Source organism: Stigmatopora argus, chromosome 11 (assembly GCF_051989625.1).
Source record: "Stigmatopora argus isolate UIUO_Sarg chromosome 11, RoL_Sarg_1.0, whole genome shotgun sequence".
Lineage (NCBI taxonomy): Eukaryota > Metazoa > Chordata > Actinopteri > Syngnathiformes > Syngnathidae > Stigmatopora > Stigmatopora argus.
Window position 1 is genome coordinate 10,579,536 of NC_135397.1, and position 25,465 is coordinate 10,605,000.

The 25,465-nt window shown below is 38.3% G+C and overlaps 1 protein-coding gene across 31 annotated transcripts in view; it reads right to left on the reverse strand.

Annotated features, from left to right (window-relative positions):
• Nucleotides 1-25,465, reverse strand: part of LOC144085185 (neurexin-1a-like) — a 171,342-nt gene that overhangs the window by 42,304 nt on the left and 103,573 nt on the right. For all 31 annotated transcript variants that reach the window (XM_077614274.1, XM_077614272.1, XM_077614281.1 and 28 more), the window contains one exon: nt 19,676-19,857. In XM_077614274.1, the coding sequence (XP_077470400.1) occupies nt 19,676-19,857 (182 nt within the window). The remainder of the gene's footprint in view (nt 1-19,675; nt 19,858-25,465) is intronic.

Below are 25,465 nucleotides of genomic sequence, written 5' to 3' on the forward strand. Positions count from 1 at the left end.
AATCAGTTTGTTAATTTAAAAAAAGTGTGGGAATGTGGGCTTCATCGAGCAAACAAAAATACTCGGTTTTCCACTAGTATCTTAAAGATAATAGTGTTAAATCATCATCTGCTGCATGAAAGAGCAAAATTGAAGAGCATTGAGAGTGAGGCTAGAAAAACATGTATATAAAGAAATGGGGGCATTATGTTAATAAATTCCCTGTTATGATATGACAACATATTGTAGATGAGAAAATCTACTTCATTTAATTAAATTTCTCAGCACTGATATACATTTAATTTTTGCATAATATACTCATTTAAATTCAAGATGACCTCACTAGGGTACAGCCAACTTGGACAGTTAAGTTTTGATAAAAAGAATCAGAAAATGACTTAGCTATCATTAATCTCTCACCCCACCACCTGGGTGACTAATGGTGCAAAAGGAGAGAAGCAGACACTTGATCGGTGTGAATGAGACAAGGACAAAAGGTGCTGCTAGCAGTGTTTGGGCGATGAAAGCTCTGACTTTAGAATGGAGTGTGAGGAAAAAAAAAACACTAAGTTGGTGGACTCCAATTGGAAGTGATCAAAGAAAAACTCAAATTTATTAAAGTTATCGGGAGCTGGGTAGGAGGGAAAAAGATAAGGTCAGATTGAGCACGCCATTATATATTACATTGTGTTCAAATAGATACAATACACATATGTATTGTGAAAGCCTGTCCATCAAAGGTTAATAGTCTTTGGCTCAACCACAGCTCTCTGTGTTCCGGTCTTGGTTGTATTCTGCCGGGCATCCGAGTTTTATGAATGTCTCACCTGTCAATAAACAAGTACTAAGTCCTAACCACACATATGGCTAAGTAAGCTTTTAGCATAGTGAGCCTGACATTACAGAAGTCGCCGACCAGAAGGAGGATGGACATGCTAAAGTTAAAGCCCTGAGGTTGTGGTGCAGCTGACAGCTTTTAAAATGTTGCTGCAGACAGTCAAGAGTAGGGAGGCATTTATCATCAGCAAGGTAAGCAGGTTTTCTCAAAGCAACTCAGGCGAAAAATGAACAGCTGCCATGCCTGCCTTACAAAGACCGCACCAACCTTCTGCCTTTTTTCAGTCTCGCTTTCCAGCAACAGGAAACTAGTCAGACATAATGACATTACAATACACTATACTATAGGAAATAGGCGACCATTACTGAATCAAAAATTCAAGAGGAAATAATTAATGAGAGTAAGGCAAGGAACAAGATTTGCTAGAATTGTGGGTTCCTTTGCAATGGGTTCTATAGTTAAATTGGAACCAAGTACCATTGTGATTAAATACCACATCACTCTAATTCTTTCTCATTTCCCAGCATTAATAACAGAGGGCTCATGTCTTTATGTCAGTCCGATTCAAAGAGAATATAGGCCCGCTTGCTGTTCAGAATGATGGGGAGTGCTGCCGAAATCAAAAGCCCTCCCATGGGTGTGCTCGCCAGGCTGTTCAGTACCTCTCGCCAAAGAGATTCACTACACACATTCTCTTTTACAGTCCTCTCTTATTCATCATAACATAACTTGCATTTATTAACCTCTCTCTCTAACCATATATCATTTCTCCTGCCGCCAGTCTTTCTCTCTATTTTTATTTACGCTACACAACGCTCCACCCATTTCCCCATGATGTCCATGATTGTACATCCACAGTGCAAACTTGCAGCTGCTCACAGGTACTCGGCTGTAGCTAGCAGCTATATGGAGAGACGAGATGCAGTTCTTGCATCCTGGGTTCGTCTTTATCTTCCTCTTTGAAAGGTGTTGTTTGCTTGCTGTGCCTTAGTTTGGGTTTATATTTATCTAGGTTTCTGTTCAGGACAAAGCGTCAACAGGATCGGAATACTAAGATGCACACACAACAAGCTTCATTTTTTTAACCAAACAAACATCTATATATTCTCTTTGACAATTTGTTATGTGAAAATGTAATGTAATATAAATATTCAACTTGATGGGACATAATCTCTGATGAAAATAATTAATACTATAGTGTGTGTGTGTGTGTGTGTGTGTAAGTTGATTTATTGATTATGACGGCAAAAACAAATTAGCGGTAATTTATCTTCTAAATTTACGAGATATTCCATGTCAAGAGTTTTGCACTTTTCCAAGACAAAAATGTGTGAAGTGAGATGACAGTTCTAACAGTTTAAAATTAATACTTCCATGTACACAACTAAACTTAATATGCTGTTTCAATGGAGCATGCCATATGTGCATTTTAATAAAAAGAAAAGTCAGCTACTTGATTGTTATGCATTGAATATTGAAGCTTGAATCACAAATCTTTCTGCTGCTAACTTATGATAAACTGTGTTCCCCTCAAATGAAATCTCTGTTATCAGGCGTCGGATCAATGATAATAGGCAGTACCTCAAGAGAAACAATGTAATATTTCTCATTAAAGATTTATGAGTCTCCTCCTGCTACAGTATGTCACGCCTGAGAACAATTTCACACAGAAAGCACACCGTCAATGTGCTGTTCATGCTAAAATGGGAAAGCCTAAACTGAGAAGAGAATTCATAAAGAAAACTGAGGCTGCTATCTCACCATATGCTGTGGCTTCTTGCTGTTGCTTCTGCTGTGAGCATTTCTACATGACGACAGCATAGTTGTGACATATGTTAATGGGAGTGCTTTCATCCAGCTGTTCAGGACAAAGATATGCAAGTACGCAGAGGGCAGCAAACTGAAGAAGCTGGAGGCTGTGGTTATATTCACAGCAGATTTATTCAATGTACTCCATGTGATGGTTTTATCTAACCTATCCCACTAGCATGGTACAAAGTATGTGCAAGTGGTATAGTAGTATGTGCAAAACCGCTTCAATTTAAAGATGTATTCACACCTGCTGTGTTTGGTCCAGAACAAACCTAAAAAGTTTCTGGTGCGCAAATTTTGGGCTGGTGTGAACGCAAACCAGCAAACTAAGGTGCGGACCCAACAGACGGTCCGAGTGGTGGTCGCGGTTCGTCTCCTAGACGGACCGCGGTGCGCTTCACTTCATGGAAAGCGACAAGGACGCGTTTTGGACCAAAGCTGAAATTACAAATTACACAGCTAATTGCACGTAATAGGATTCTCTACCCAGATCCATTATGGGAAATGTTGTTTGGCTAGAAGTACATCGGCTAACATAAGACAGAAGTTCTTCCAGACATTTCCACATATAACCGACAATGCAGCAATATCCTCTGATTTGCCCAATGTCAAGCGAGCACGTATAATTGGATGAACCATATCAATATGAGCACGAGTGCTGCAACCTGGAGTTCAGGGAATGTTTACTTCCGTACTTTAGTGTGTGACAGTTCTAATTGAATGATATTTGCATGTGCGTAGGTTTGTTGCCAAATCCTAGGTCGTGCTAAAAAAAATCTCAATATGAAAAGGAACCACAACTAGAAAGAACAAAGAAAGCGAACTATGAACTTTCTTGGTGTGAAAACGCCTTAAGATTCAACTCCACAAGATTGCATTGATTTTTTTTGTTTCCTACAACAATATCTATCATGTAACCCTGAAGGGTTTCTCATCACAAATCAGCCAATGACATGTTTTCCCTGCATACTATCAGGAGCGAATATTTTTCCAAGTACAAGCATCTTGGAAGGTAAATATACACAAGATAACTAATGACCTGAGGTGTCAAACATATACAATATTCAATGCAGGTTTTTATGCGCTAATTGATCTGTGAGCTTGGGTGTTGGTTCTGCCCTGTTGATGGGTCACGAGACTAAAATGAGCATCAGATCTGAAAGCAGTCGCTTCATGAATACTAAAAAGTGAGGGTCGTGCCAGGCTTTCTGCATGAGACTGTGAAAAGGAGCTGAAATAAACAGAGCCACTCAGGTGTAATATAGCCAGGAAAGCTCAACAGCACAGAGGATATGCTGGGGCCTTTTTAAAGCAGATCCAAGCCAACTCTACCAAATCTTAATTTGTGTGATGGCTTAATAGATGTTTTCAATCTGTGTCTATTTACGCTTGTTTGTGTGTCTGTGAATTGTTTAAGTGAAGCACTTTATGGGATCCAGAGCAATGCTGAAGGCAAGTCTGCACATGCCCATTATCTGTGATGTAATCCTTTATCATGATAATGGAATTTGAATTTTATCATCTCATTTTCAATGTCAGGACATTTACTCATCCTCATTTTAGCTCGCAGGGTAAAACTGGAGAATAAAAGATTCCTTGCAGCCAAGTTAGATGTTTACCAGCTCATATTCACAAAATCAGATTTGCAGAAGCTGGGGAATTCATTGAAATATAAATAAAAATGATCCATGGGTTACGATAGTCACTTTCAATAAAGTTTCTTCTATTAAGCATAATGTGTGCATGCTTGTTTTTGTGTCTGTAGGGAAAGGTGATTCAGGATTATTAAATTGCGCTTTATCCCTCAAGAAATGAAGGATAACTAGCATTAAACTTCTAAAAATTTAGAAATGGCAAGCATGTCTTTGCGCACAGCAGACAAGCTGGAGAGGTAAATACAAAAAACACATTGCACTATGATTTCATGCTTTTCTTGGCTGACAAACTTGTCTGTCTGCTTGACAGGGTGTCATGGATTTCAGACACCTTTTCATAAATATGACAGAGACAATACTATGCAAAGTAAACCATGGTACTATCATGTTTCCAAAGAGTTGCTGATTGTGAATGACACTTTGGTGGTCAGAAGTTAAATTAAGAAGCAGATGATTCACACCTAGAGCTATGAGAAATATTTCGACATACAGCCATCAAATTAAATACTGCTTGTCCTCATTGGGGTCAAAAGTAACTGGACGTTATGCTTACATATGTCAGGACACAGACAGCCTACAGCATACATCGTGTCACCACTCATAACTGCACTAAACGTCCCCCCAAAAATCAATTTGACATACAGGACATATAGTAAGGATTGCTTTTGAACACTACAAACACTGACTATACTGCTTGGTTAAAATACCACGATTGATACTTGACCAATGGAATGGATGAGATACTTTATTTCAAAACAATACAAAGAAACCCAAAAGGGAGTACACTAAACTTTTGGAAAATTAAAACTGTTAAAACCTTCAAAGTCACTTAGATTTACCATTCACTAAGAACAGAGGAACACAGGACAGGAAAAAAGTGTGTGAATAAATATTTTTAGGGATGTACCTGTAGAAAAGGCTAAGATAAGGTATGACTGTGTTTGTTCTCTGGAAGAAAGTGTAGGAAAAATACCAAAGTCTAAAAATGCGCAAAGACTCCCACCCATTTTCTGGGGATGGAGTACGGGAGAACATGGAACATATGGATTGTGATTGTTTATTCAGTCAGTACTGCTAGGGTAATTTCACCAGCCTGCTTCAAATGTCAAGCGGTATTCCACCAGAAAGACCTAGTGCAAATATTTGGTCTTGATATCACTGCTCATTTTCAGGCTCCCTGTGGTCTGACAGAGGTAAAAACATGAATGAAACATTGTGATTAAAGGGAGAAGTAAACGTCCTGTTTTTGAATGGTGCTGTGCCTTACAACTGTGACCAGCGTTTCTCATTTCAGAAATAGCACACCCACTATTTTACACCGTATTTCATTACATAACTACAGTGAGGGGGAGTTTCTCAAACAGTATAGAAACACAATATATAACCAAGTTATATTCAGCCTATAATGAGAAAATGTTTTTTCTAAAATTTATCCCAGTGTTTTTCTTTTTTTAAGTAATGCTTGTTATATTTATTTTCATAATTTTAATGTTGGTCAGGTGGAAATTGTAATGGGATTTTGGGATGGGTTAAGTAGTTAACATTAACACACTAAAAGTACAGTGACACTCAGAAATGACACCATTAAAACAAGCCTAAAAATGTTTAAAGCAGATCATGCAATTAAAAATGCAAATGTTACATCACATTTCCAGCTGCATTTCCAAAATCTATTAGTGTGAGTTTGTCAATTAGTTTATTTTAAAATCTACTATTTCATCACTTGTGATTTTATATGTAAATACAGTGTAACTTTACATGCATGCAAGTAAGGTGCCTGACCACAACCCATTTCCAAATAGCCTCTGAAGAGGAAATTAATAACGACTTAAACCTGCAAAAAAACTGGTGTTTTAAGCAGCGCATGGCATGCCGTGGGATCAGTTCTCGAAATAAAACTTTTTGATTGATTTCTTGACGTCCCCATTTGAGGTGCGAATACAAAGCATTTTATTGACAGGCTTTTGACAAAGCGCTGAGGGGCTTTAAGTGAATATTGGCTTTTCTGTTTGTCTATGACTGCGTCCATCTTCATTCAGGTGCCTTAAATCAGCTTCTGAACCTTTTGGAAATGAATCTTTTACTGCACACCTTCCATCACGCCCCCTCTCATAAAAGCCTGGCTATCTTTTATCTGAAAAGATGACATTTCCATTATGGTGTGCCACCATCTTACAGCTGCTCTATGAGTTGTGGCACTTGGGATGAGCGACGTTGACCAACTCAACATCAGCAGAATGTTATCAGTGTGCACAAGACAGCTCACTAATGACCGCTCTCTAGTGTCTCCTACACTTTTGGGTGTTTTGTAGATCTTTTTCTTAACGGATGCAAAACCGCAAGGCAAAACCTAGCTTTCTGGGAGAACCAAACCTTACTGAGACTACTTTTATTCATGAGAATCCCTGTGTGGGCTGACAGTCATACTTAACAGTCCCAACCTAAAAATTTGGATTAAATGTACACACATCAACATGCAGTCCACAGAGGTCTTTACGAGAGATTTATGAATTATGCATCAACCTTAATTGCACACTTAAGATCCATTCACTCTGCAGTCTCTAAGCAAATGCAAGTGATCACATGCTATGTACGCTCCCAGTTACAACGTAATGCTAAAATTGTAATTGTTTAGCAGATTAACGACCTTAATCTCTGCCCACATTCTGCAGTTTTCTTTTTTTTTCCATTTTCTATTTGTCCATGACATATTTGTACCCATTTATCGAAGGGCTTTGGGGCAAAACCGTTTTCCTCCATCATGATCTCATCAGCCCTGAATCCTGGACCTTTGTCCTTTGCTGTAAATGTCAGCTTTCTTTACGAGGCTTGTGATGGGTTTATTGAACAGGTCACACTTAGTGACACACACACACATGGACACACACACGCACACACACACACACTCCCACGACTACATTCAGGCACAGTTGTTCATTGCGCATGCAAACACAGTGCTATAGGATGTGCCTTTATAAGCAGCTATGAGTCTGATTTGGGGTTTTTCATTGGAAATTCTTGGCCCACACTGGTGGAAGGAATGAGAGCCCATCACCCTAAATGGAACAACCACGAATAATTTGATGGGACTGATATTGCTTCCTGTAAAGCCTTATGGGCTGTTAGGCTTCGTGGAAACTGTGTCCTGTAATTGAAGCACTGCTAATACGGGTAGGCTTTAAGGGGTATGAAAAAAGATTGACAATAAACACGGTCATTTAAGCCTTTGTGTTTGTATCTATATTGTCAGGATCAAAAGGACAAATGCAGCAAGGGAGCTGCACAATGTAGTTGTACAATCTGATCCCATGGTTATTCTTCCAGTTGTACATTTTAATATGGTCAATATGGCTACAACTTTGATGTGAAATACTATCTAGGTGCTACAGCCCTGTGCCAATGCAACAGTACCTACAATGTTTGCCTCTCAAATCTTTTGGTGGGTGACTAAATTTCAATCCATCGCTTGAAAGTGCAATTATTTTTCAACATTGATATACACAGTCACACCTCAATGTCTTACATGATGAACTCATTCTTCCAAAGCTAGTAGATATAATATGCTTGGAGACAAACATAACTTTGTCTACCATCTGTTTTACAACTGATAGAGTCAAACGTTCTTGGCGTATGGTGTTTTTTTTTTTTTTTTGGTCTAGTCTGCAGCAGCTATTAAAATTTCATGAAGTACTAACAACAATAAAATTATTGTTGCAAACATTATTGCAAACATGCTTACAAAGCCACTTCCCTACCCCACCTAGCTGGATCAGATCACCTCTGCCTATCTCTCACCCCCGCTTACACTCCACTCCGGAGGCATACAACGCCACAAATAAAGACAATAAAAACTTGGCCCGACAACGCACTCTCTCAGCTGCAGGACTGCTTTTCCCGCACCAACTGGGAACTTTTTGTACAAGACAACCTCCAGGACTACACGGACTCTGTTCTTTCTTACATAAAAAACTGCATCGACAACGTCACTATAGATAAACGAATACGGGTTTTTCCTAACCAAAAACCCTGGATGACCAATGAGACACAGGCACTCATCAAATGCCGTAATTCCGCCTTTAGATCAGGGGACAAGATAAAATATAGCGCTGCCAGAGCTGAGCTGAAAAGAGGCATTAAAAAGGCCAAGGCAGCATATACCAAAAAAATTGAGGAGCACTTCACAGAAAATAACCCAAAGAAGATGTGGCAAGGAATACGACATATAACCAACTACAACAACAATACTATGTCTGTGAATGCAGATGCCTCACTAGCGGAGAATTTGAACCGTTTCTTTGCCCGCTTTGAGACTGACAAATCAGGCCCAGTCTCAACACCCCCACCACCACCCTGCAGCAATACACTGACGTTCCGGGAACAGGAAGTGAGACTGGTAATGCGGTCTGTGAACACCAGGAAGGCTGCGGGCCCTGACGGAGTACCTGGGAAGGTGCTCAAAGCCTGTGCTGACCAGCTGGCTGGAGTCTTCACAAATATTTTCAATTGTTCCCTGCAACTATCCATCATTCCATCTTGTCTGAAATCTGCCACCATCATCCCTGTCCCCAAAAAGCCAACCATTGGCAGCATGAATGATTATAGGCCTGTTGCCCTCACGCCTGTGATCATGAAGTGCTTTGAAAAGTTGGTAGCCCGCCATATCAGGAATACAATCTCTCCCTCAATTGACCCTCACCAGTTTGCTTACAGGGCAAACAGGTCCACTGATGATGCTATTGCCATTGCTCTTCATACAGCACTGAGCCATCTGGAACACCCTGGGAACTACGTGAGGATGCTCTTCATTGACTACAGCTCAGCCTTCAATACCATAAAACCGGACATTCTGACTGACAAACTCTCCCACCTTGGACTATCCTCTTCAATCTGCTGCTGGATAAAGGACTTCTTGACCAACCGCCCACAGACTGTTAGACTTGGTCCCCACCTCTCTTCCTCCATTACACTAAGCACTGGCTCCCCTCAGGGCTGTGTACTGAGTCCTCTTCTGTACTCCCTGTACACCTACGACTGTGCACCCACCCACCAGTCTAACGCCATCATCAAATTCGCTGACGACACCACTGTGGTCGGACTCATCTCAGGAGGGGATGAGTCGGCTTACAGAGATGAGGTCAACAATTTGTCTTCGTGGTGCTCGGTGAACAATCTCACACTGAACACCACGAAAACTAAAGAAATAATCTTGGACTTTCGCAAACACGGCACAGATCTGGCCCCACTCCTCATAAATGGAGTATGTGTAGACAGGGTCCAGTCCTTTAAATTCCTGGGGATCCACGTCACGGACAAGCTCTCATGGTCTACAAACACCACGGCAGTGGTGAAGAAGGCTCAGACACGACTCCATTTCCTCAGGGTGCTCAGGAAGAACAACTTGGGCTCCAATCTTCTGAGAACCTTCTATAGAACCACTGTAGAGAGCATCCTGGCGTACGGCATCACAGTGTGGTACGCTGGAAGCACGGCGGCAGACAAAAAGGCCATGCAGAAAGTGATTAACACTGCCCAGAGGATTGTCGGCTGCTCTCTGCCCTCACTTGAAGACATTGCCAGCCCGCGTTACCTCAGCAGAGCCAAGCACATCATAGGGGACCCTTACCACCCTGGTCACAATCTGTTCCAGCTGCTGCCCTCTGGCAGACGCTATAGGTCCCACAAGGCTCGGACAAATAGGCTTAAGGACAGTTTTTCCCCACATCCATCAGACATCTAAACTCGCGCTAACATACACACATTCCCTTCTGCGGCATATGAATAGATGTTTGGTTGGTGATCTGCCGCCTCCTAGCTGACTTGAAGGAAGGTAAGTGGCAGACAGTGTGCGGTAATCGAGAGGTAAAAGAAGAGCGACCTGTATGTAATCGAGAGGTAAGCGACCTGTATCCACAACAGCGGAATGACAAATTACAAGTCCGTAACTTACACTTATTTAGGTCTTTTGCCGATTAAACGTAGCTTATGGAGAAGCACCATCAATTTCGTCACACGCAGTTTCTGCGTGTGATGACAAGTAGGCTTTTTTGTGTTGTGGTAATGACGACATGGCCTATGTCCGATTATTATTATTATTATTATTATTATTTGTCTGAAAAAGCTTGGGTGTTTATGGAATGCATGTTTATAATTAAAACCCAAACACATGTGTAGTTGACTGACTTACCAGCCATATATCTGTCTGTTGCTATTGACTAAATAAGGATAACGGCATAGAAATGACTACATAGATGGGCGATCTGACACTAATTATAATTTCTGCACGCATAGCGGACAAAAAAAGTGAAATACACTTTGAATGAAGCATTTGTATTAATTGAAATTTCTGATCACATAGAATGATGCTTCAGTGGTTAGGACATAATTAAAATAGACCTTTTTTTAAATCTGTGTGTTAACTTCAAGGCAGATTCAACTGAGGCCCCTTTAGTCCCACAACAATTTTCTACATCTTTTATAGTTGCTCTCATAAGACACAAGATTATTTCACAAACTATACTGGTAAATTAAAGAGTTAAGCAGAGGCAGCTACTTCAAGCATAGCTGATTTAATAGGCCAAGTGAAGGGAGAAGATGATATAGTAAAATGAATTAGGCCCTACTAGCTCATTTAATTACTGTTTTCAAGGTGTTTACTTTGCCCTTCTTAGGCAACTGAAATAAAATATCATTCAAAGCAAGCACCAAAGGAAACCATACATCGTGGGACTTGCTATGTGATACATTTAAGAAACACAAAGACAATGTTAGCATTTTCCATGAGTACGGGGACAAATGTTGCCCTCACAATGATCTCGAGATCTTTACCCAAATTTTAATCCCAGTTATTTATAGAAAAAATTCCCACATAGATACATACTAGAGCAATGCATGGTTAACAAGTGGATTTTAAAGAGGTCACTCATCGTCTTGACACTGCATGGCTACTCCTCACACCTCTCAGTGGAGAGATGAAGGAGAGGTACAAAGAATATATCTATGTTTTGTCCTCTTTCTCATTCTGCTACTGTATAAGCAATTTTGCACTATCTATAGCTGATTCCTCATTTCATGCACTAGCAAATTACTTTTCGTTTGATGACAGAACAAATTCTGTACACTCAAGGATGTTAAACTGTTATTTTCTATGTTTTGACAAACGGAATATTGACTTTCACCAAACTATTGATTAAAGGTAAACAAAGCCTTTGACTATGGTTTGAATAATTACTTTTACTCACTTCCAATCTATTAGGGACTTCATTTGCATAAAGAGAGAGTGAGAGTGAGGGAGAGTAAAACAAGATGCCCATTCACACATGATTAAAACACAACAGACAAATAATTTAAAATGGATAGAAAAAAAATGACTGGAGCAATTATATATAATCAATCTATATGTAGTCGTTTGTTGTAGTGATGTCCCGCTCAGATAATAACTATTGGTATCTGCATCCGATATGACTATTTTTGGAATATCAGATTCGTATCCGATCCTGTAGTTGCATTTGTTTAAACACCATGCTTTTGGGATGTTGAAAATCAAATGAATAGGCAAATATATGCATCTGTCTGTGTCTACTTTTTTTAGAAACTTATGATAGTAAGTGAGCATTGTTTAATTTTTGTAAACAGAACATTTCTTGACCTCAATAGAAGCAATGTGATTTATCATTTGCTGGTTACATTATATTATATAAAAATGAGGGCATCAGTGAGGCACCAGATCAGTATCAGCAAACATTATCTTGAAAAAAATTGAATTGGACTGGAAGTCAAAAGGTCAGTTTTGGGATATCACTAGTTTGTAGCAGCCATTTACGAGGCGGGTTGAGGTAAAGAGATGCCCTTCTAAGTTCTCAATTGGAAAGACCTATCTTTACCCCCTGATAATAGTAAGATTTAGTGAAGATGCAGGATGTGTGAGAGATCATCTGATAGTGGACTGTTTTTATGACTCTGAGGCAATAATAATAGTGTAGGAAACGCAGAGTGAAAAAAAAAATCTAAACCAAACACCAAAGAAAAACCAAACCAAAGAAAATGTCCAAATCACATGAAATTTGAGAACAGATAAAAAATATGTACTTCAATTAAGTGTATGAAAAAAACACTTCCATAATAGGCTCTCTCTATTCTAGATATATAGTTCCCTTGAGATTAATCAAACAGGAAAAAGGAAAAAAATCTGAGATTCAAGAAGACAGTGAAAGCCTCTGACTCAATAAACAGTTAACAGCACATATGCCCTGCTAATCTATGCAGAAGGCAGTTTAAGATGCAGTTTTTCAGCCTAATAATAGACGGTCACAGTGAACCTCAGCCTCACCCATTCTGTACACACAAAGATAATATATTGAGGTAATGATGTGCTAATTTGCATGCTCAGTCTATTCACTTTACATTCATCTGTATTGTGCACAACCTTGAAATCTAGGAAGGAACACAGAGGCTGTTTCTCAAAATGCTTTCTTCATCTATGCTCGTGTTGTTGCCTGCTTACAAAACGTCATCAGAGTACTGTTATGTTCCATTCCTAAATTCGCACTGGAGCAAAAAGATCTCTTCTCCGAATGTTGTTCCAGTACTACCAAGTACAGCAAATTTGATTTTGAGCAGATGTGTGTTTTCGGGGACTGGCGTATCTAACGGCATCAAAACTTTTGACAAGGAAAGCCAACTTGTACTCAGATATAAACAAAGCTGTTAAAACTGATACTGGCTTCTTATCACTTAGGCTTTAATTTTTCCTCTGTAATTGTTTGCATTTAATAATTGGAGTGTTTTTTTTGTCTTGTTCAATAAATTCAAAATACGTATAAACTCCGTGACCCTGGAATGCTAATCTACATTCATTCCTTTATATTAAACACCACTTATCCTTGCCTGGATCAAGGGGTGGTCAGGAGATTTCGGGCAAAACACCCTATACTGGTCGCCAGTCCGTCACAAAGCACATACAGAGACAAACAACCATGTGCACTCACAATCGCACAGCCACAGATTAGGAATCGAACCGAAGTGAGGCAAAAGAACTACTGCACCATCCGGTGGCCTATTTAGTCCCAGTATTCTTAATATACAGGGGCATTGTAGAACAATTTGCAGTTTTTCTGATTTACTGCAAAGAGCAAGATAAAAGCAGGCTATAAATATCTCACCCTGAGGGTGGGGGCAGCTGTGGCAAAAGTCAAAAGCTACGTCCAATTCACTTGTGTTGTATGCATCAACCCCCTAAAAATATGCAAAGGCACATGACAATATATCATACAACTATAACTACTCGCTTTAAAGCGAGGCATCCATGATCTATAGGAGGCTTGGCAGATAAAACCAAACGCATGCTTCCATTTTCAAAACATAAATATGTCAATGGTTTTAACATTGTAACACATACACAAGCACACGAAAAACAAGCTAACGGTGCTAGAAGGACAGAGGATGAAATTAAATTTCCCTTATGTTATCTGTGGCAATATCGCAAAGAAAGACATTCTACACAAGTTTTGATTTGTAACCCTAATAAAACAGAATGCACATCATTGGCTGCACTCTGGAAAACACAAGCATGCATGCACGCACATAGACACACCAACAAAATCATCCTCTTTTCATGGACCACTTGCTTTCATTGCGGCCAAAGAGCTTGAACAAATTGAGAAATGATTGGAATTGAAAGATGAGTAATGGTGATTCTAACGCTGTCCCCTCGCAATATGGAGATGATGAGATTTGATTCTTTGAGGTCAGGTAACATCATCTGAGGAGAGTGTCTGCTCTGAGTATATGACTAAAGAGATGTTACGCGATTCACTCTCAAACTCGGGCTCGGAGCGTGATGGCTCACGCTTATTCTGCTACAAAATCAATGCTTGTGTTTCTTTTGATGAAATGAAATGCTAAGGCAAACGTTACAATCCAAAGACCGTTATTGTGTCAGAAACGCACAACCAGCGAATGAGTACAAGTGTCATCTTCCTGGTTTCATGTGACTGAATCATCACATAGGGACTAAATGAGGTCAGTGAAGCTCCCCCATCTGTTCCATTCACTGCTGTCTTCTCAACATGGTCATCTTTAAACTTGCCATTACAGTGGCATTAGTATAGCCTCTGTAAAGTCAATCTCTGCAAATTGCTAACAATAATGGCCAACACACAGCAATTCAGCTGTAACTGCTAACTGTAAAATGGGGTAAAATCCGGCAATAATGGGAAAACACATCTATTTGCTCACAATAAATGCTTGTAATCCCAATCCCAATTAGCTGTATTGATTTTTTTCTGATTTACCATCCTTAAATAGGGAGGGGAATAACAAACAATGGAAAAAAATGATATAAACTACTTCGCTGGAACCCCAACAATCATGGACCAGTGATGTAATATCTTGTGAAAACTGTGGTAAAACCCCACACCCCGATAAAAAATAGACAAAAAAATAATCTGACACATCTTTATGTAAACTATGATGTGAAAGTTACTCAAATCAATTTACGAATCATTGTGTACTCTTTTTTCCACTATAAATTTGTACATTATTTAGGACATTTACCAGGAATATAATAACCAGAGATTTAAAAACAGGATCATTCAAATATGTATCGACCAATAAAACATTTCCTAAATTCAAGTACTAAGAGAGAATGCTGAAAAACAAAATGATTTACGATACTAAAATCCTCGTGTTTAAAGGTTGATTAACATCTAACTAACTGTTTTTTAGGTTTTAATCCTAGCATAACGTTTTCCATTTAAATGTAATTGTTGACTTTTCTCTCTCCTTGTCTGCCTCACACTCATTTAACCTGCAAAGCTGCTCTGAGAAAATAAACCAGTTGACATGCTTCTGATATGATAGTTCATATAGAAACCATTTAGAAAATACTTGAGTAAAATCTGGTCAAACAATACAATTTCTTTTTGACACTGCGATAAATACCTGCATTCAGCCGAATTTTTAATAAGTAATGATATCTTAGTTTCCTATGTGTGGTTGAACACTAAAAACCATTTCAAAAATTGAGAAATGATAAACATACCCATCCATTTTCTGCCAATATAAATGTAGACTATTCAAAATATCGAATAACGATAAAAAAAATGTAAAAAAATCACAGCATTTTTTTCGCATTTGCTGTTGCAATAAATGGCATATTGGCACAGTTGTCGAATAAGTAACATCATATAGTGAAATACAGTAGTTTAAATAAAATATCAGGGCAACGTCGTTTTCCTGAGCCTCTGTTGCCATAGAAATATCCATGACAGTAGGTTAGCAAACCGTGAGATGGCAACTGCGGCAATAAGGGACACATTAAAATGATTCAAAGTTTCAATGGTGACTGGAAGTAGAATACCGGGAGCAGAGCTGAGTGATGTGCCCTCAGCAAACAAATAGCACAGGTACAGTGTATAACATAAATTTAGCGGCTATCGCGTGCAGGACTGCAGTGAGCACGGGAGGTAATTTCTGGCTCTCAGGCATTAACAGAAGTAGAAAGTAGGAATAAGAGCTATTCCCTTTGGAGCTTTATTTAATAGGGGCAATATAGCATGACAAATTGTCTCCAGAGATCCACAGCTCATCTCCCAGGTAACAATCTCACCTCAGCACCAAATCTGAATCTGCTGTCATTAGTGGTGAAGCTAAAATTGGGCATACGACATTCAGAAACAAAAAATTCCCCACTCCAACATGCAACTTCTCATACATTTGTCATGGCTACGCATGGCCCTCAAGCTATTTTTCCTGATTAATGGCAGAGGGAGTGAGAGTTGGAATTACTGTAAAATTATGATCCACAAGATGAAGAAAATCCCTTTCCCCGTCGACAGCCAAAGAGAACCAAGGGGAGCATTGCTCCAGCATAGAAGTCATTATTTCTCCACGATCTTCTCTCATCTACGGAATACATTAACTTCATAGTACATCGTCTTAGCCTGGGTGCCTTCATTGCTTGTTTTTTCTTAAGTCTTGTGGGCAATTAGAAGAAAAGGATCGAAGACAGTACTTGGAATCGTCCCCTAACCCCCACACAGAGATTTGAGAGCTGGTACAAAACAAGCTCAGTGGGGCCCTGGGGATGTTGCATGAGTATGAGGATAGGCTCTGCTACTGCTCAACATTTCTGCTCATTGACAGCAAAAGATGAACATAACCGAGAAGCACCGTTTTACAGACTGAATGACTTGCTTAAAATAGACCTATCATTTCAGAAAACTGATGTTCATCAGGCTGAATAATATGAATGATACCTGGAAAGCTAGTTAGAGAAATCTGCCTTACTCAATACCAAAGGAGGGCAAACTTTTTGACTCGGTGGGTCAAATGGAGTTCTAAAATTACTAGAATGAATGGTTCGGTCAGATATATTAAAGAATTGCACGGATTCTGCGGAGCGGACCTCATTGATCAAACCAGCACAAATATAGTGGTCGATGAAATTGTTAGTTTGCAACACTTTTTAATAAGGTTCAATTGAAGTTAAAGTTAATTAAAGACAATGTGTATGAATGTGGCTTCATGAGACTTTATAAGAGAGGCATTCAATTCAATATTTCAGTATTGACTACATTTCTAAAAGAAAAAAAATGCAGAAAAATGTCTTCAAGTCAAGGTTCCATGCATCAAAAGAAATGCCATATTCAATATACTTTGTTAACTCTATGCTGTTACCACTGAATACCAAAGAGGACAGAGTACATTTTAAAACATGTACTCTAAACTAATAAAACATCTGAAAACAAACTTTTATAATCCTGGTATGCTTGAAACTTCAACGACAAATACATATGGCTATATTTTTTTGTGTTTAGTCTTTCAAGCGTGTCAGCTTGAACTCTTTCCTTGACCTTTCTGTCTCTCACTTGCCTGTTCCTGCACACCTACTCAGTTCACTTGCAAAGATACTCTGAATAAAGAATGTGACTTGTGCCATTTATGAGGAGTTAGAATGAAGAATGTTTTTTATACTAAATACCAAACTACAACGAACGAAAAACATGACTGCAGGTTTCTCAAAGGTTGCACTGTCAAATAATATAAGAAGAGGTCTATGTCCTTATCAAAATGCATCGGAGTCCGGATTTCGCCTACTTTTCACAAAATGAGGCTCTCTGAGAATTGTAACATTTCACATGGCACAAAGTGCTTGAGCCCTCTTCGCAATGCAGAATTAAGTGGTTCTTCAAAAACTAGATCTGTATCTAGGGAAATAATGTTATACCAGTTATCATCAATATCCATAGACCCTCAATGCATAATGTCACTGCTAAGATTTAGCATTTATACATCTACCTGCATACGGCACTGCTGTGTTAATAATGTCTCCATTCTAAGGAATACAGTGTTGCGCTTTCGTGAAGAAATTAAAGAAGAGGAATAATGGAAAGATATTCTAAAACATGATTTGAAATTTGGTCCCCCTTTAGTATGTGCTTCAATGAGGAGAAAAATCACTGTACTTTTGAGGGGTCACTGATTCACTGTCATTGTCTTCTGCAATGGAGAAGAAACAGTAGAGTGAGGAATAAAAACTGTTTGTAGCAGCTTTGAATCATCAAAGCACCTCCAAATTTTAAACATTCTTTCAATTAAAAAAAAAAGAAGCATAAACTGAGGTTGTCTTTCAAGGCCCGATAGTTTTTCTGTCATCGTGAAATGGGAGTCTTAGGTACGATATAGTAGGTATGTAAGAAAGGCTGTGGGTGTGGGAGAGCGTACATCCTGAAACCTGGACTAATCCCTTCACATAGAGCTAAAGACACACTCCTCCTCCTAAAAGGAGTCGAGGTAACACAAGGAAATAAAGGGGAGTGAGGGGGTGGGGTGCCCTTGGGAATTATTCTTGATAATGTTGTCTGGTTAGAATGCATTCTAATGAACATGAGCCCACAGATGCGATTTTAAACCATGTATTATCATTATCTTTTTCATTTAATGTGAACTAAATACTGCACACACACACACACAGATGGGATTCAATGACTTAACATTTATCTTGTGCAATTAAAACACTTTTTTTCCCATTTTCTCTATCAAAATGCGACTTTCCCAAAGCCCACCAAAGAACACTGCTTTAATGAATAAATAATTATGAGGAAGCAATCGGAGTGACTGCTGATGCGAAAGGAGAAGGGATTCTCACAACCGACTGCTCCCGCGTGTAGAACATGGTTTATCTACAATTTCTGCTGTCAATTGAAAGTTGTGTTACAACAAGGGAACATATGCATTTGATGCAAGCTGCAGGAGTGTTGCTGTCTTTATTTTCACATACCAAGACTCTCATTCGGTCTCTGCAGGCTTTCATTACTTTTACATTGCATATATATTCTAATTATGAATATATAAATTTTGGAAATTGTGCCTCATACATTTGCGCTCTATTTTATGCTGTCAACATACTAGCTTTCTATTTTCTGAAATATGAATGTTGTAATTCTCAGGGTTTGAAGTAAAAATGAAGACATTTCTAATTTATAACAATTTATAGAGTCGGGCCCACCAAAAACATAATATAATGATAAATAAAATAATAAAAACTATAATAAGAACAGTAATAATAAACTTGCTGATTGAGAAGCTGATGATCATTTTAAGATCCTGAATTACAGCATTAGTTCATTCAATTTATCGCTATGCCTCTAAACCAATTCAGGTTATCATTGGTGCCTTGGTAGAGTGTCTGCATGACACTTGGAGATGAACAGTGTGAGCATTAAAGGTCGCCTCCTTTTAATCTGGCTCGTTAAACTCAGATGATGGGCAGTGTTAAAACAATCGTTGGGCTACGCGACAAATAAAATCGCCAAAATGCAATTCCACATGATAAACAGGTGCTCAATTTCCTCAATACAGGCCTACATCCTGTATCACAATCAGCACTGACTTGCTGTACCTGTACACTATGCTTTTCAAAGGTACGCTAAGATACAGTATCTGATTGAAATATCAAAGTTAAGTATCTTCCAGTTGTAGGGAATTTTGGTGACACCGGTGGACAAAAGAACACAATTTTCTAGACCAGTGTTATTGTCCCTGAGCACACAACATTGGGTTTGACAATGTAATCCAAGTACGTGCTGCTATACTCGGAAACCCAGATTGTTGTTGGATAATGGAACACTTGCGCTAGTAGGTAGAGATTCGCTCACACTCAGGGACAATTTAGAGTATTCAACCAGCCTACTTTGCCTGTTTTGGGGATGTGGGATCAAACCGGAGTACCCAGAGAACGTGCAAACTCCAAGCAGTGAGTGCCGACCTGGGATTGTAGCCTCGACCCCAAAATTGTGAGGCCGATGCGCTAACCACTCATCCGCCCAACCATTTTCTTACGACACCAAATTAAACACAGCTATGTCTTAAGTGATAATGATTTTCCACTTACGATGTGCAGTTTCAAGAAGTCTCCAAGACCAGAGGAACTGTCCACCCTGACAAGAACAGCATCCTTCAGTTGAGTGCTGAAGCCAATTGCCAGCCGGTCTGCCCTCGTGCTGGGCCGGTCGTTTGGCGGCCATGTGTAAGTGATTATGCCACCATCTCGTCCAAATATATATGTCGTTCCAGCTAAAGAAAAAACAAGACAATGATGAATGCAACATATTAATGATGTGTGCGCTTGCCAATTTTATATTTCAAATACATTAAGAGGAGCCTTCATTTTATTTGGAAAATGGGACAGCTGACACGTTCCTCATTATACTCGCACTTACTCAGTTTTAGATTACTATGTACAACGCCTCTAGAGAAAAAGCATGCAGCTGAATGCTAGCGAGTGTGCAGTCATGTTGCTCAAGTAACTGGCATGCACGGTCATGCCTCTTGTGCTTCATTAGTAGCCTGAAAGGAGATGGTATTATTGACTGACTGATCCAATTATGACTTTTGGTGACCACCACACCAGCTATTTCCTGTCTGCATGAATTACATTGTTGTCTTTCGGAGACCATGAACATGACCAAGTAGATCAAGAAGTCGTAGTAATTACCTCACTGTTTAGTGAGACAGATCCCTGTAGCATGGTGCCACTAATAGATGGGAGCAATTCCCTTTTAAATGATGAAATAAGTAGAGCCAATTAAAAGTAACAGAGAAAAGAGACCGTAAATGCATGAATTAAATAAAAAAAGATAGTGAAAGTTTATTTGTTTACAAGGACATAAGCAAGATACATTTATGTTCGCACTCGCTTTCCATGTTTAGGTTAGTTAAATTTCACGTGGATTTTAAAAATAATTCTCAAAACCTTACAAACCAGCTCAGCTATTAAAAAAATAGAGAATTGTGAACTAGACAATGCACCAAAAAATAGTGATATATGAACTAGCCAATGCAACAAGGATTGAAGATAATTTCATGAACAAATATTGTTCCGAATGCAAGATTGCACTGAAGTGATGTATAGGAATATGTGTGATAGTGATTCAAAAAGTATCCCGTTGTTTACATTGCACTTTAGAAAATGAATTTTGTGGTTGCATCTGCCTTTGAGAGTGTGGAGGAGAAAGCTAGTGCAAGGGAATATGTTAGTATTCGTAGAGGAAGGACATTAACTGCCTGGGTATAATCCATCAATTATATATGAATTCCGACTGTTCCTGTATTTTCTGGACTATAATTGTAATTCTTGTGTTTTCTTCTTTTAGACAGTAAACTATTCCAAAAAGGTTAAAGGCTATCAATAAAAGGTGTATTTATCCCTTTATAACATTTTCCTCCCCCTGGCTTCTCTTCATTAAACAATTTGATATAAAAAAAGCCATTCCACTGACACGTTGGCACACAGAGACAAATAATCAGTTAATAATGCCATTCACAAATTATGTCGGGCCAGCAGATCTGTGGCATGATTTTCTAAATGCAATGAAACCATTTTTTAATGTAGCAAGACTTTTAGCAGGTCATTTATTTATGCCACATCATTCATCTGATGTCTTCTACTAAAAGTAAAATAATAATTGGAAAAAACAAACCCTAATATATTCAAAGCCAACGTACTTGGTTTCCATGAAGTGCAGAAGCTATTTTGCCGAATATCAGTCATGTTTCACAAGTGAATGTTGGCTATTGGCCTCTTAACAGGGAATTTTAATGCTCACACTGTTTGATTTTTCCTCGCAGCTACCGACCACTTTCTCCATGTAGCAGATTATTATAATTAAGATCTTCTAAATCATATCAGGGTTTGTGCTAACATCACCCTCAAGCACACATGTCCCCTCGCTGTCGGTATGATCTGACACTCATTGTAACCATAGTATTATATAGTCATTTCTAGTAACTCGCGAGAAAATTGCTCATTTCATAGAAGTAGACAAAAGAGACATGCATTCCAAGGACCATGTAAAGTAATAGACATCTCAAATCTTGAACAGTCTGAATAAAAAGATTCCAAAAAGACTGTTGAGGATGGTGATACACTGGCAATAAGGTTAATTAGCTCCTACACAGTTATGCATGAGATGTTTCGTGTCCACAAAAATCACATTTATCCTATAACTGAAGTAGTGGGAGTAATTATGCACTAGCTCCATCTTTGTGTTTTTCTTGATGGGACTCCAAATCCAATATGTATTTTGCACAACCATTGCATTTAATGCTCTTGGCAAAAAAACACATTTATTATATGGCAATGATTATGAGGAATGAATGGAATTACTGGCTTGGTCAAACGGTTAACCGTTTTTCAATCAATTGCTTAATAATTAGTTATGAACTGCATGCCAAACACTAATCTAATATTAAATATGGCAGCTTTTCATATATATATATATATATATATATATATATATATATATATATATATATATATATATATATATATATATATATACACAGTATTTTTCTTTTTTTTCTGAAAATGTGTTCGGAAAACAATGTCATTTTGCAAAGTGATTAATTAGAGTTCAGTTTTTTACCTTTCTAATCAATAATACTTACCTACCGTAATTACTCGAATATAACACGCAGGTTTTTGCAAAATAATTAATTCCAATAGTTGGGGGTGCGTGTTATAATCAAAAACAATTTTTTTTTTTTTTAAATTTTTTTTTTTTTTTTTTTTTGTGTCTTGTTACATGGCCCTTAGCCTGGTGCTTTTTCTTGCCAAATAAATTGAATTGAAATTGAATTGAATAAAATAAATTACAAATTTTCGATCGAAAAAAGCATTGTCAAACTCACTTTGACGCACGGATTTTACGTCATCTCGTAGAGCCGACGCACGGATTTTACGTCATCTCGTAGAGCCGACGCACGGATTTTACGTCATCTCGTGAAGCCGAGACCACCACTGCCCCCTCTAGCCTCGTACCCGTCTCAGTTCACCCTCTCTCAGTTCAGTGTTATAATCAATAACTAAAATAAATTACAAATTTTCGATCGAAAAAAGCATTGTCAAACTCACTTTGACGCACGGATTTTACGTCATCTCGTAAAGCCAATCGGATGATGTGTTGTGGGAGGAAGAGGAAGTGGATGAAGGAAGCGTGGACGTTGATAGGATTCTCAACGAAGAGATGTATGAGAGGACAGACAAAGAGAGAGAGGAACTTTTCATTTGAAGGATTCTAATGAATAAATTTGTTTGAACAAAACAATCGTGAAACGAAGAAAAAAAGGTAAGATTTCTGATTTTCGTCAGCGGGAAATTTTAGGTGCGCACTATATTCGAGTACTGCGTTTTTCCAGATTTTTTTGGCCCAAAGTTATACCTGCGTGTTATTTTCGAGTGCGCGTTATATTCGAGTAATTACGGTATTTGATTTGCTTTTTATTCTTTTTTAATTATAGTTCTTGTTATATATATGAGAAGCTGCCATTGTTAATATTAGATTATTAGATTAGTGTTTGGCATGCAGTTCATAACTAATTAAAGTGACCAGATTGATACAAAAACTAAGCAGTAATTAAGATTTTAGTTTAAATTTGCGCTTTCATTGAAGGGACGTGCGCGCATGTGTGCATTTGTTTAGAGTTCACATCTGTGTAAAAAGCCATCTTGAATTGTCACTAATGGTTCCTTGATTCAACTGGCTAGTGGCTAGAAATACATGCCTACTGTATGATTAGCTAAAAACCCACCCACGCAGGATGTCTCGCTGCTGACCTCCAAAACTCCTATAATGAGTGTCATATTACTGCTTCTTCCGAGAAACTGGGGAGGAATCCAATCATAATTACATAGATGTGATGGAAATATGAAAAGGAGACAAGGCATTATAGATCTGCTTTCCATCAGCACCTCACACGTCTTACGCTGTCCACTACCAAGGCTTCCAGTAATGTCTAGTGTACTAAAATAGATTAGACCATCTAAGCCTTTTATTCCTTTTTTTAGGTAAATTATTAATCATTATCAAGAATCTAAATCAATCAACCCAATACTTCAATGGCTCTAATAGGGAAATGAGCTTAATTTGAGTAACAACCACAAAATCAGAGCACCACTTAAACGAAAAGTTAATTAGTTAACGTTGTCCATCTTTAGGTCTCTTCATGATAAGAAAAAAAAGAGTGCCATAATTGTGTCTGATTAATCATTATATTTGATGCTTAAGAAACGTTTAAAAAATATCAGGACACAATTTCTCATTCAAACCCTGGGTTTGTGAAGCAGTTCGTTTTGATCAATGCTGTTTAGGCTTTATTGACAGAAAAGTCAATAACACACACCCACATCCACCGGCCTACCTCAACCATTTGTGACAATAAATTGTCATGGATATTTAATTCTCTTTTGAACTCCATTTATCACCTTAATTAAAAGCCAGAGTCGAGTGAATGGAACGGCAAGCTGCTCTATGTTCGGGGGAACTGCACATTTTTCTGTCATTTCATCGTTTAGTTTTTTCCTTACTCTAATCAATTTTGCACATCATGGCAATATTGGTAAGTGTGTAGCCATTTACCTACTCCTGTTCTGCCATTACAATAAACTGTTAAATGCTGCACAAATAGCTCTACTCCTGTTTTCCTTTGTTCTAAGTGATAAATATCCCTCTTACATCTTAATCGAGGGCAAAGTCAGAATTATTATTTTTTCCCAGTCAGCGGAAAGTACAATGTAGCCCCCCAGAGCTAAATACTGTAAATCCAGGGGGAAGGCAGCTTACTTACCTTTTGCTAGAGAAGCCTCTGCATTTTGCTATATATGCATTAGCACAACCAATAAAATTTTTACAATTCATTGCTAGTAGATAATCTTTACAGCAGAACTGGTGTGTCTTCTGTTATATCTGTAATTACCATCATTTATTGCCACCTGCTTTCCATGTTGTGGTTTGAGTTTGAATATTTGGCCTTAATTTTAAACATGAGGTATTCAAATACCATGTTTTTTTATGTTTGTTTTTTTTAAATCTGAAAATGTGTTAGTAAAACAATGTCATTTTGCTAGGTGATTAATTAGTGTTCAGTTTTATTACCTTTATAATCATTAATACTTACCTATTTGATTTGCTTTTTTAAAATTATAGCTCTGATCTTGTTTTCCTGGAATGATTAGTATTTGTCAAACGTGAGTGGAAAAATATGCCACGTATAAAGAACACAAATAAATCGTCAGTCATTTTTGCTTTCTTTTAAGTGTGACCTTGATAACCTTGTTTCTTTTTCTTTGAGTGCAATTAACAGTTGCCTAAAATAGTTCAAATACAAAAAAAAAAGGTTAAGTAATTCTCCCAGGGTTTGGCAAGCATTCTAATAAGCACAGTTCCACAGTGCAGTATCGTTTTCACTGTATCCCTTGACCTATGAGCCTTAAACCCCCTTTCATCATGCCAATCCTCACACAGCTTTTTAGACAGAGTCCAACCTGCCTTCATAAACCGATAAAGATTAATCCCCCTGCTCCCCGTCTCACTCTTGGCTGGGTTAAATTGATGTAATTAAATTAAGTGGAGATACAATGTGGGGCATTGCTGCTTGCTGCCTTTGATTGGTCACCCTTATTAAAGTCTATAAGATGCCAGGCCAGAATTACTGGGGCAACAAACCTAATAAAGGGAGAAAAGCTGAAGGCACAAGCAGAATAAAGCGAGTATATCCACTGAGAGGGAAAGGAATAAAATAATGATTAAAAACAAGCCAGTTAGAAAGTACAGTTATTTTGTGGAGGGTCACTATTAAGAAACTAAATGTTATGCAGTCTTGCCTTATTTCTAGTAATTAGACA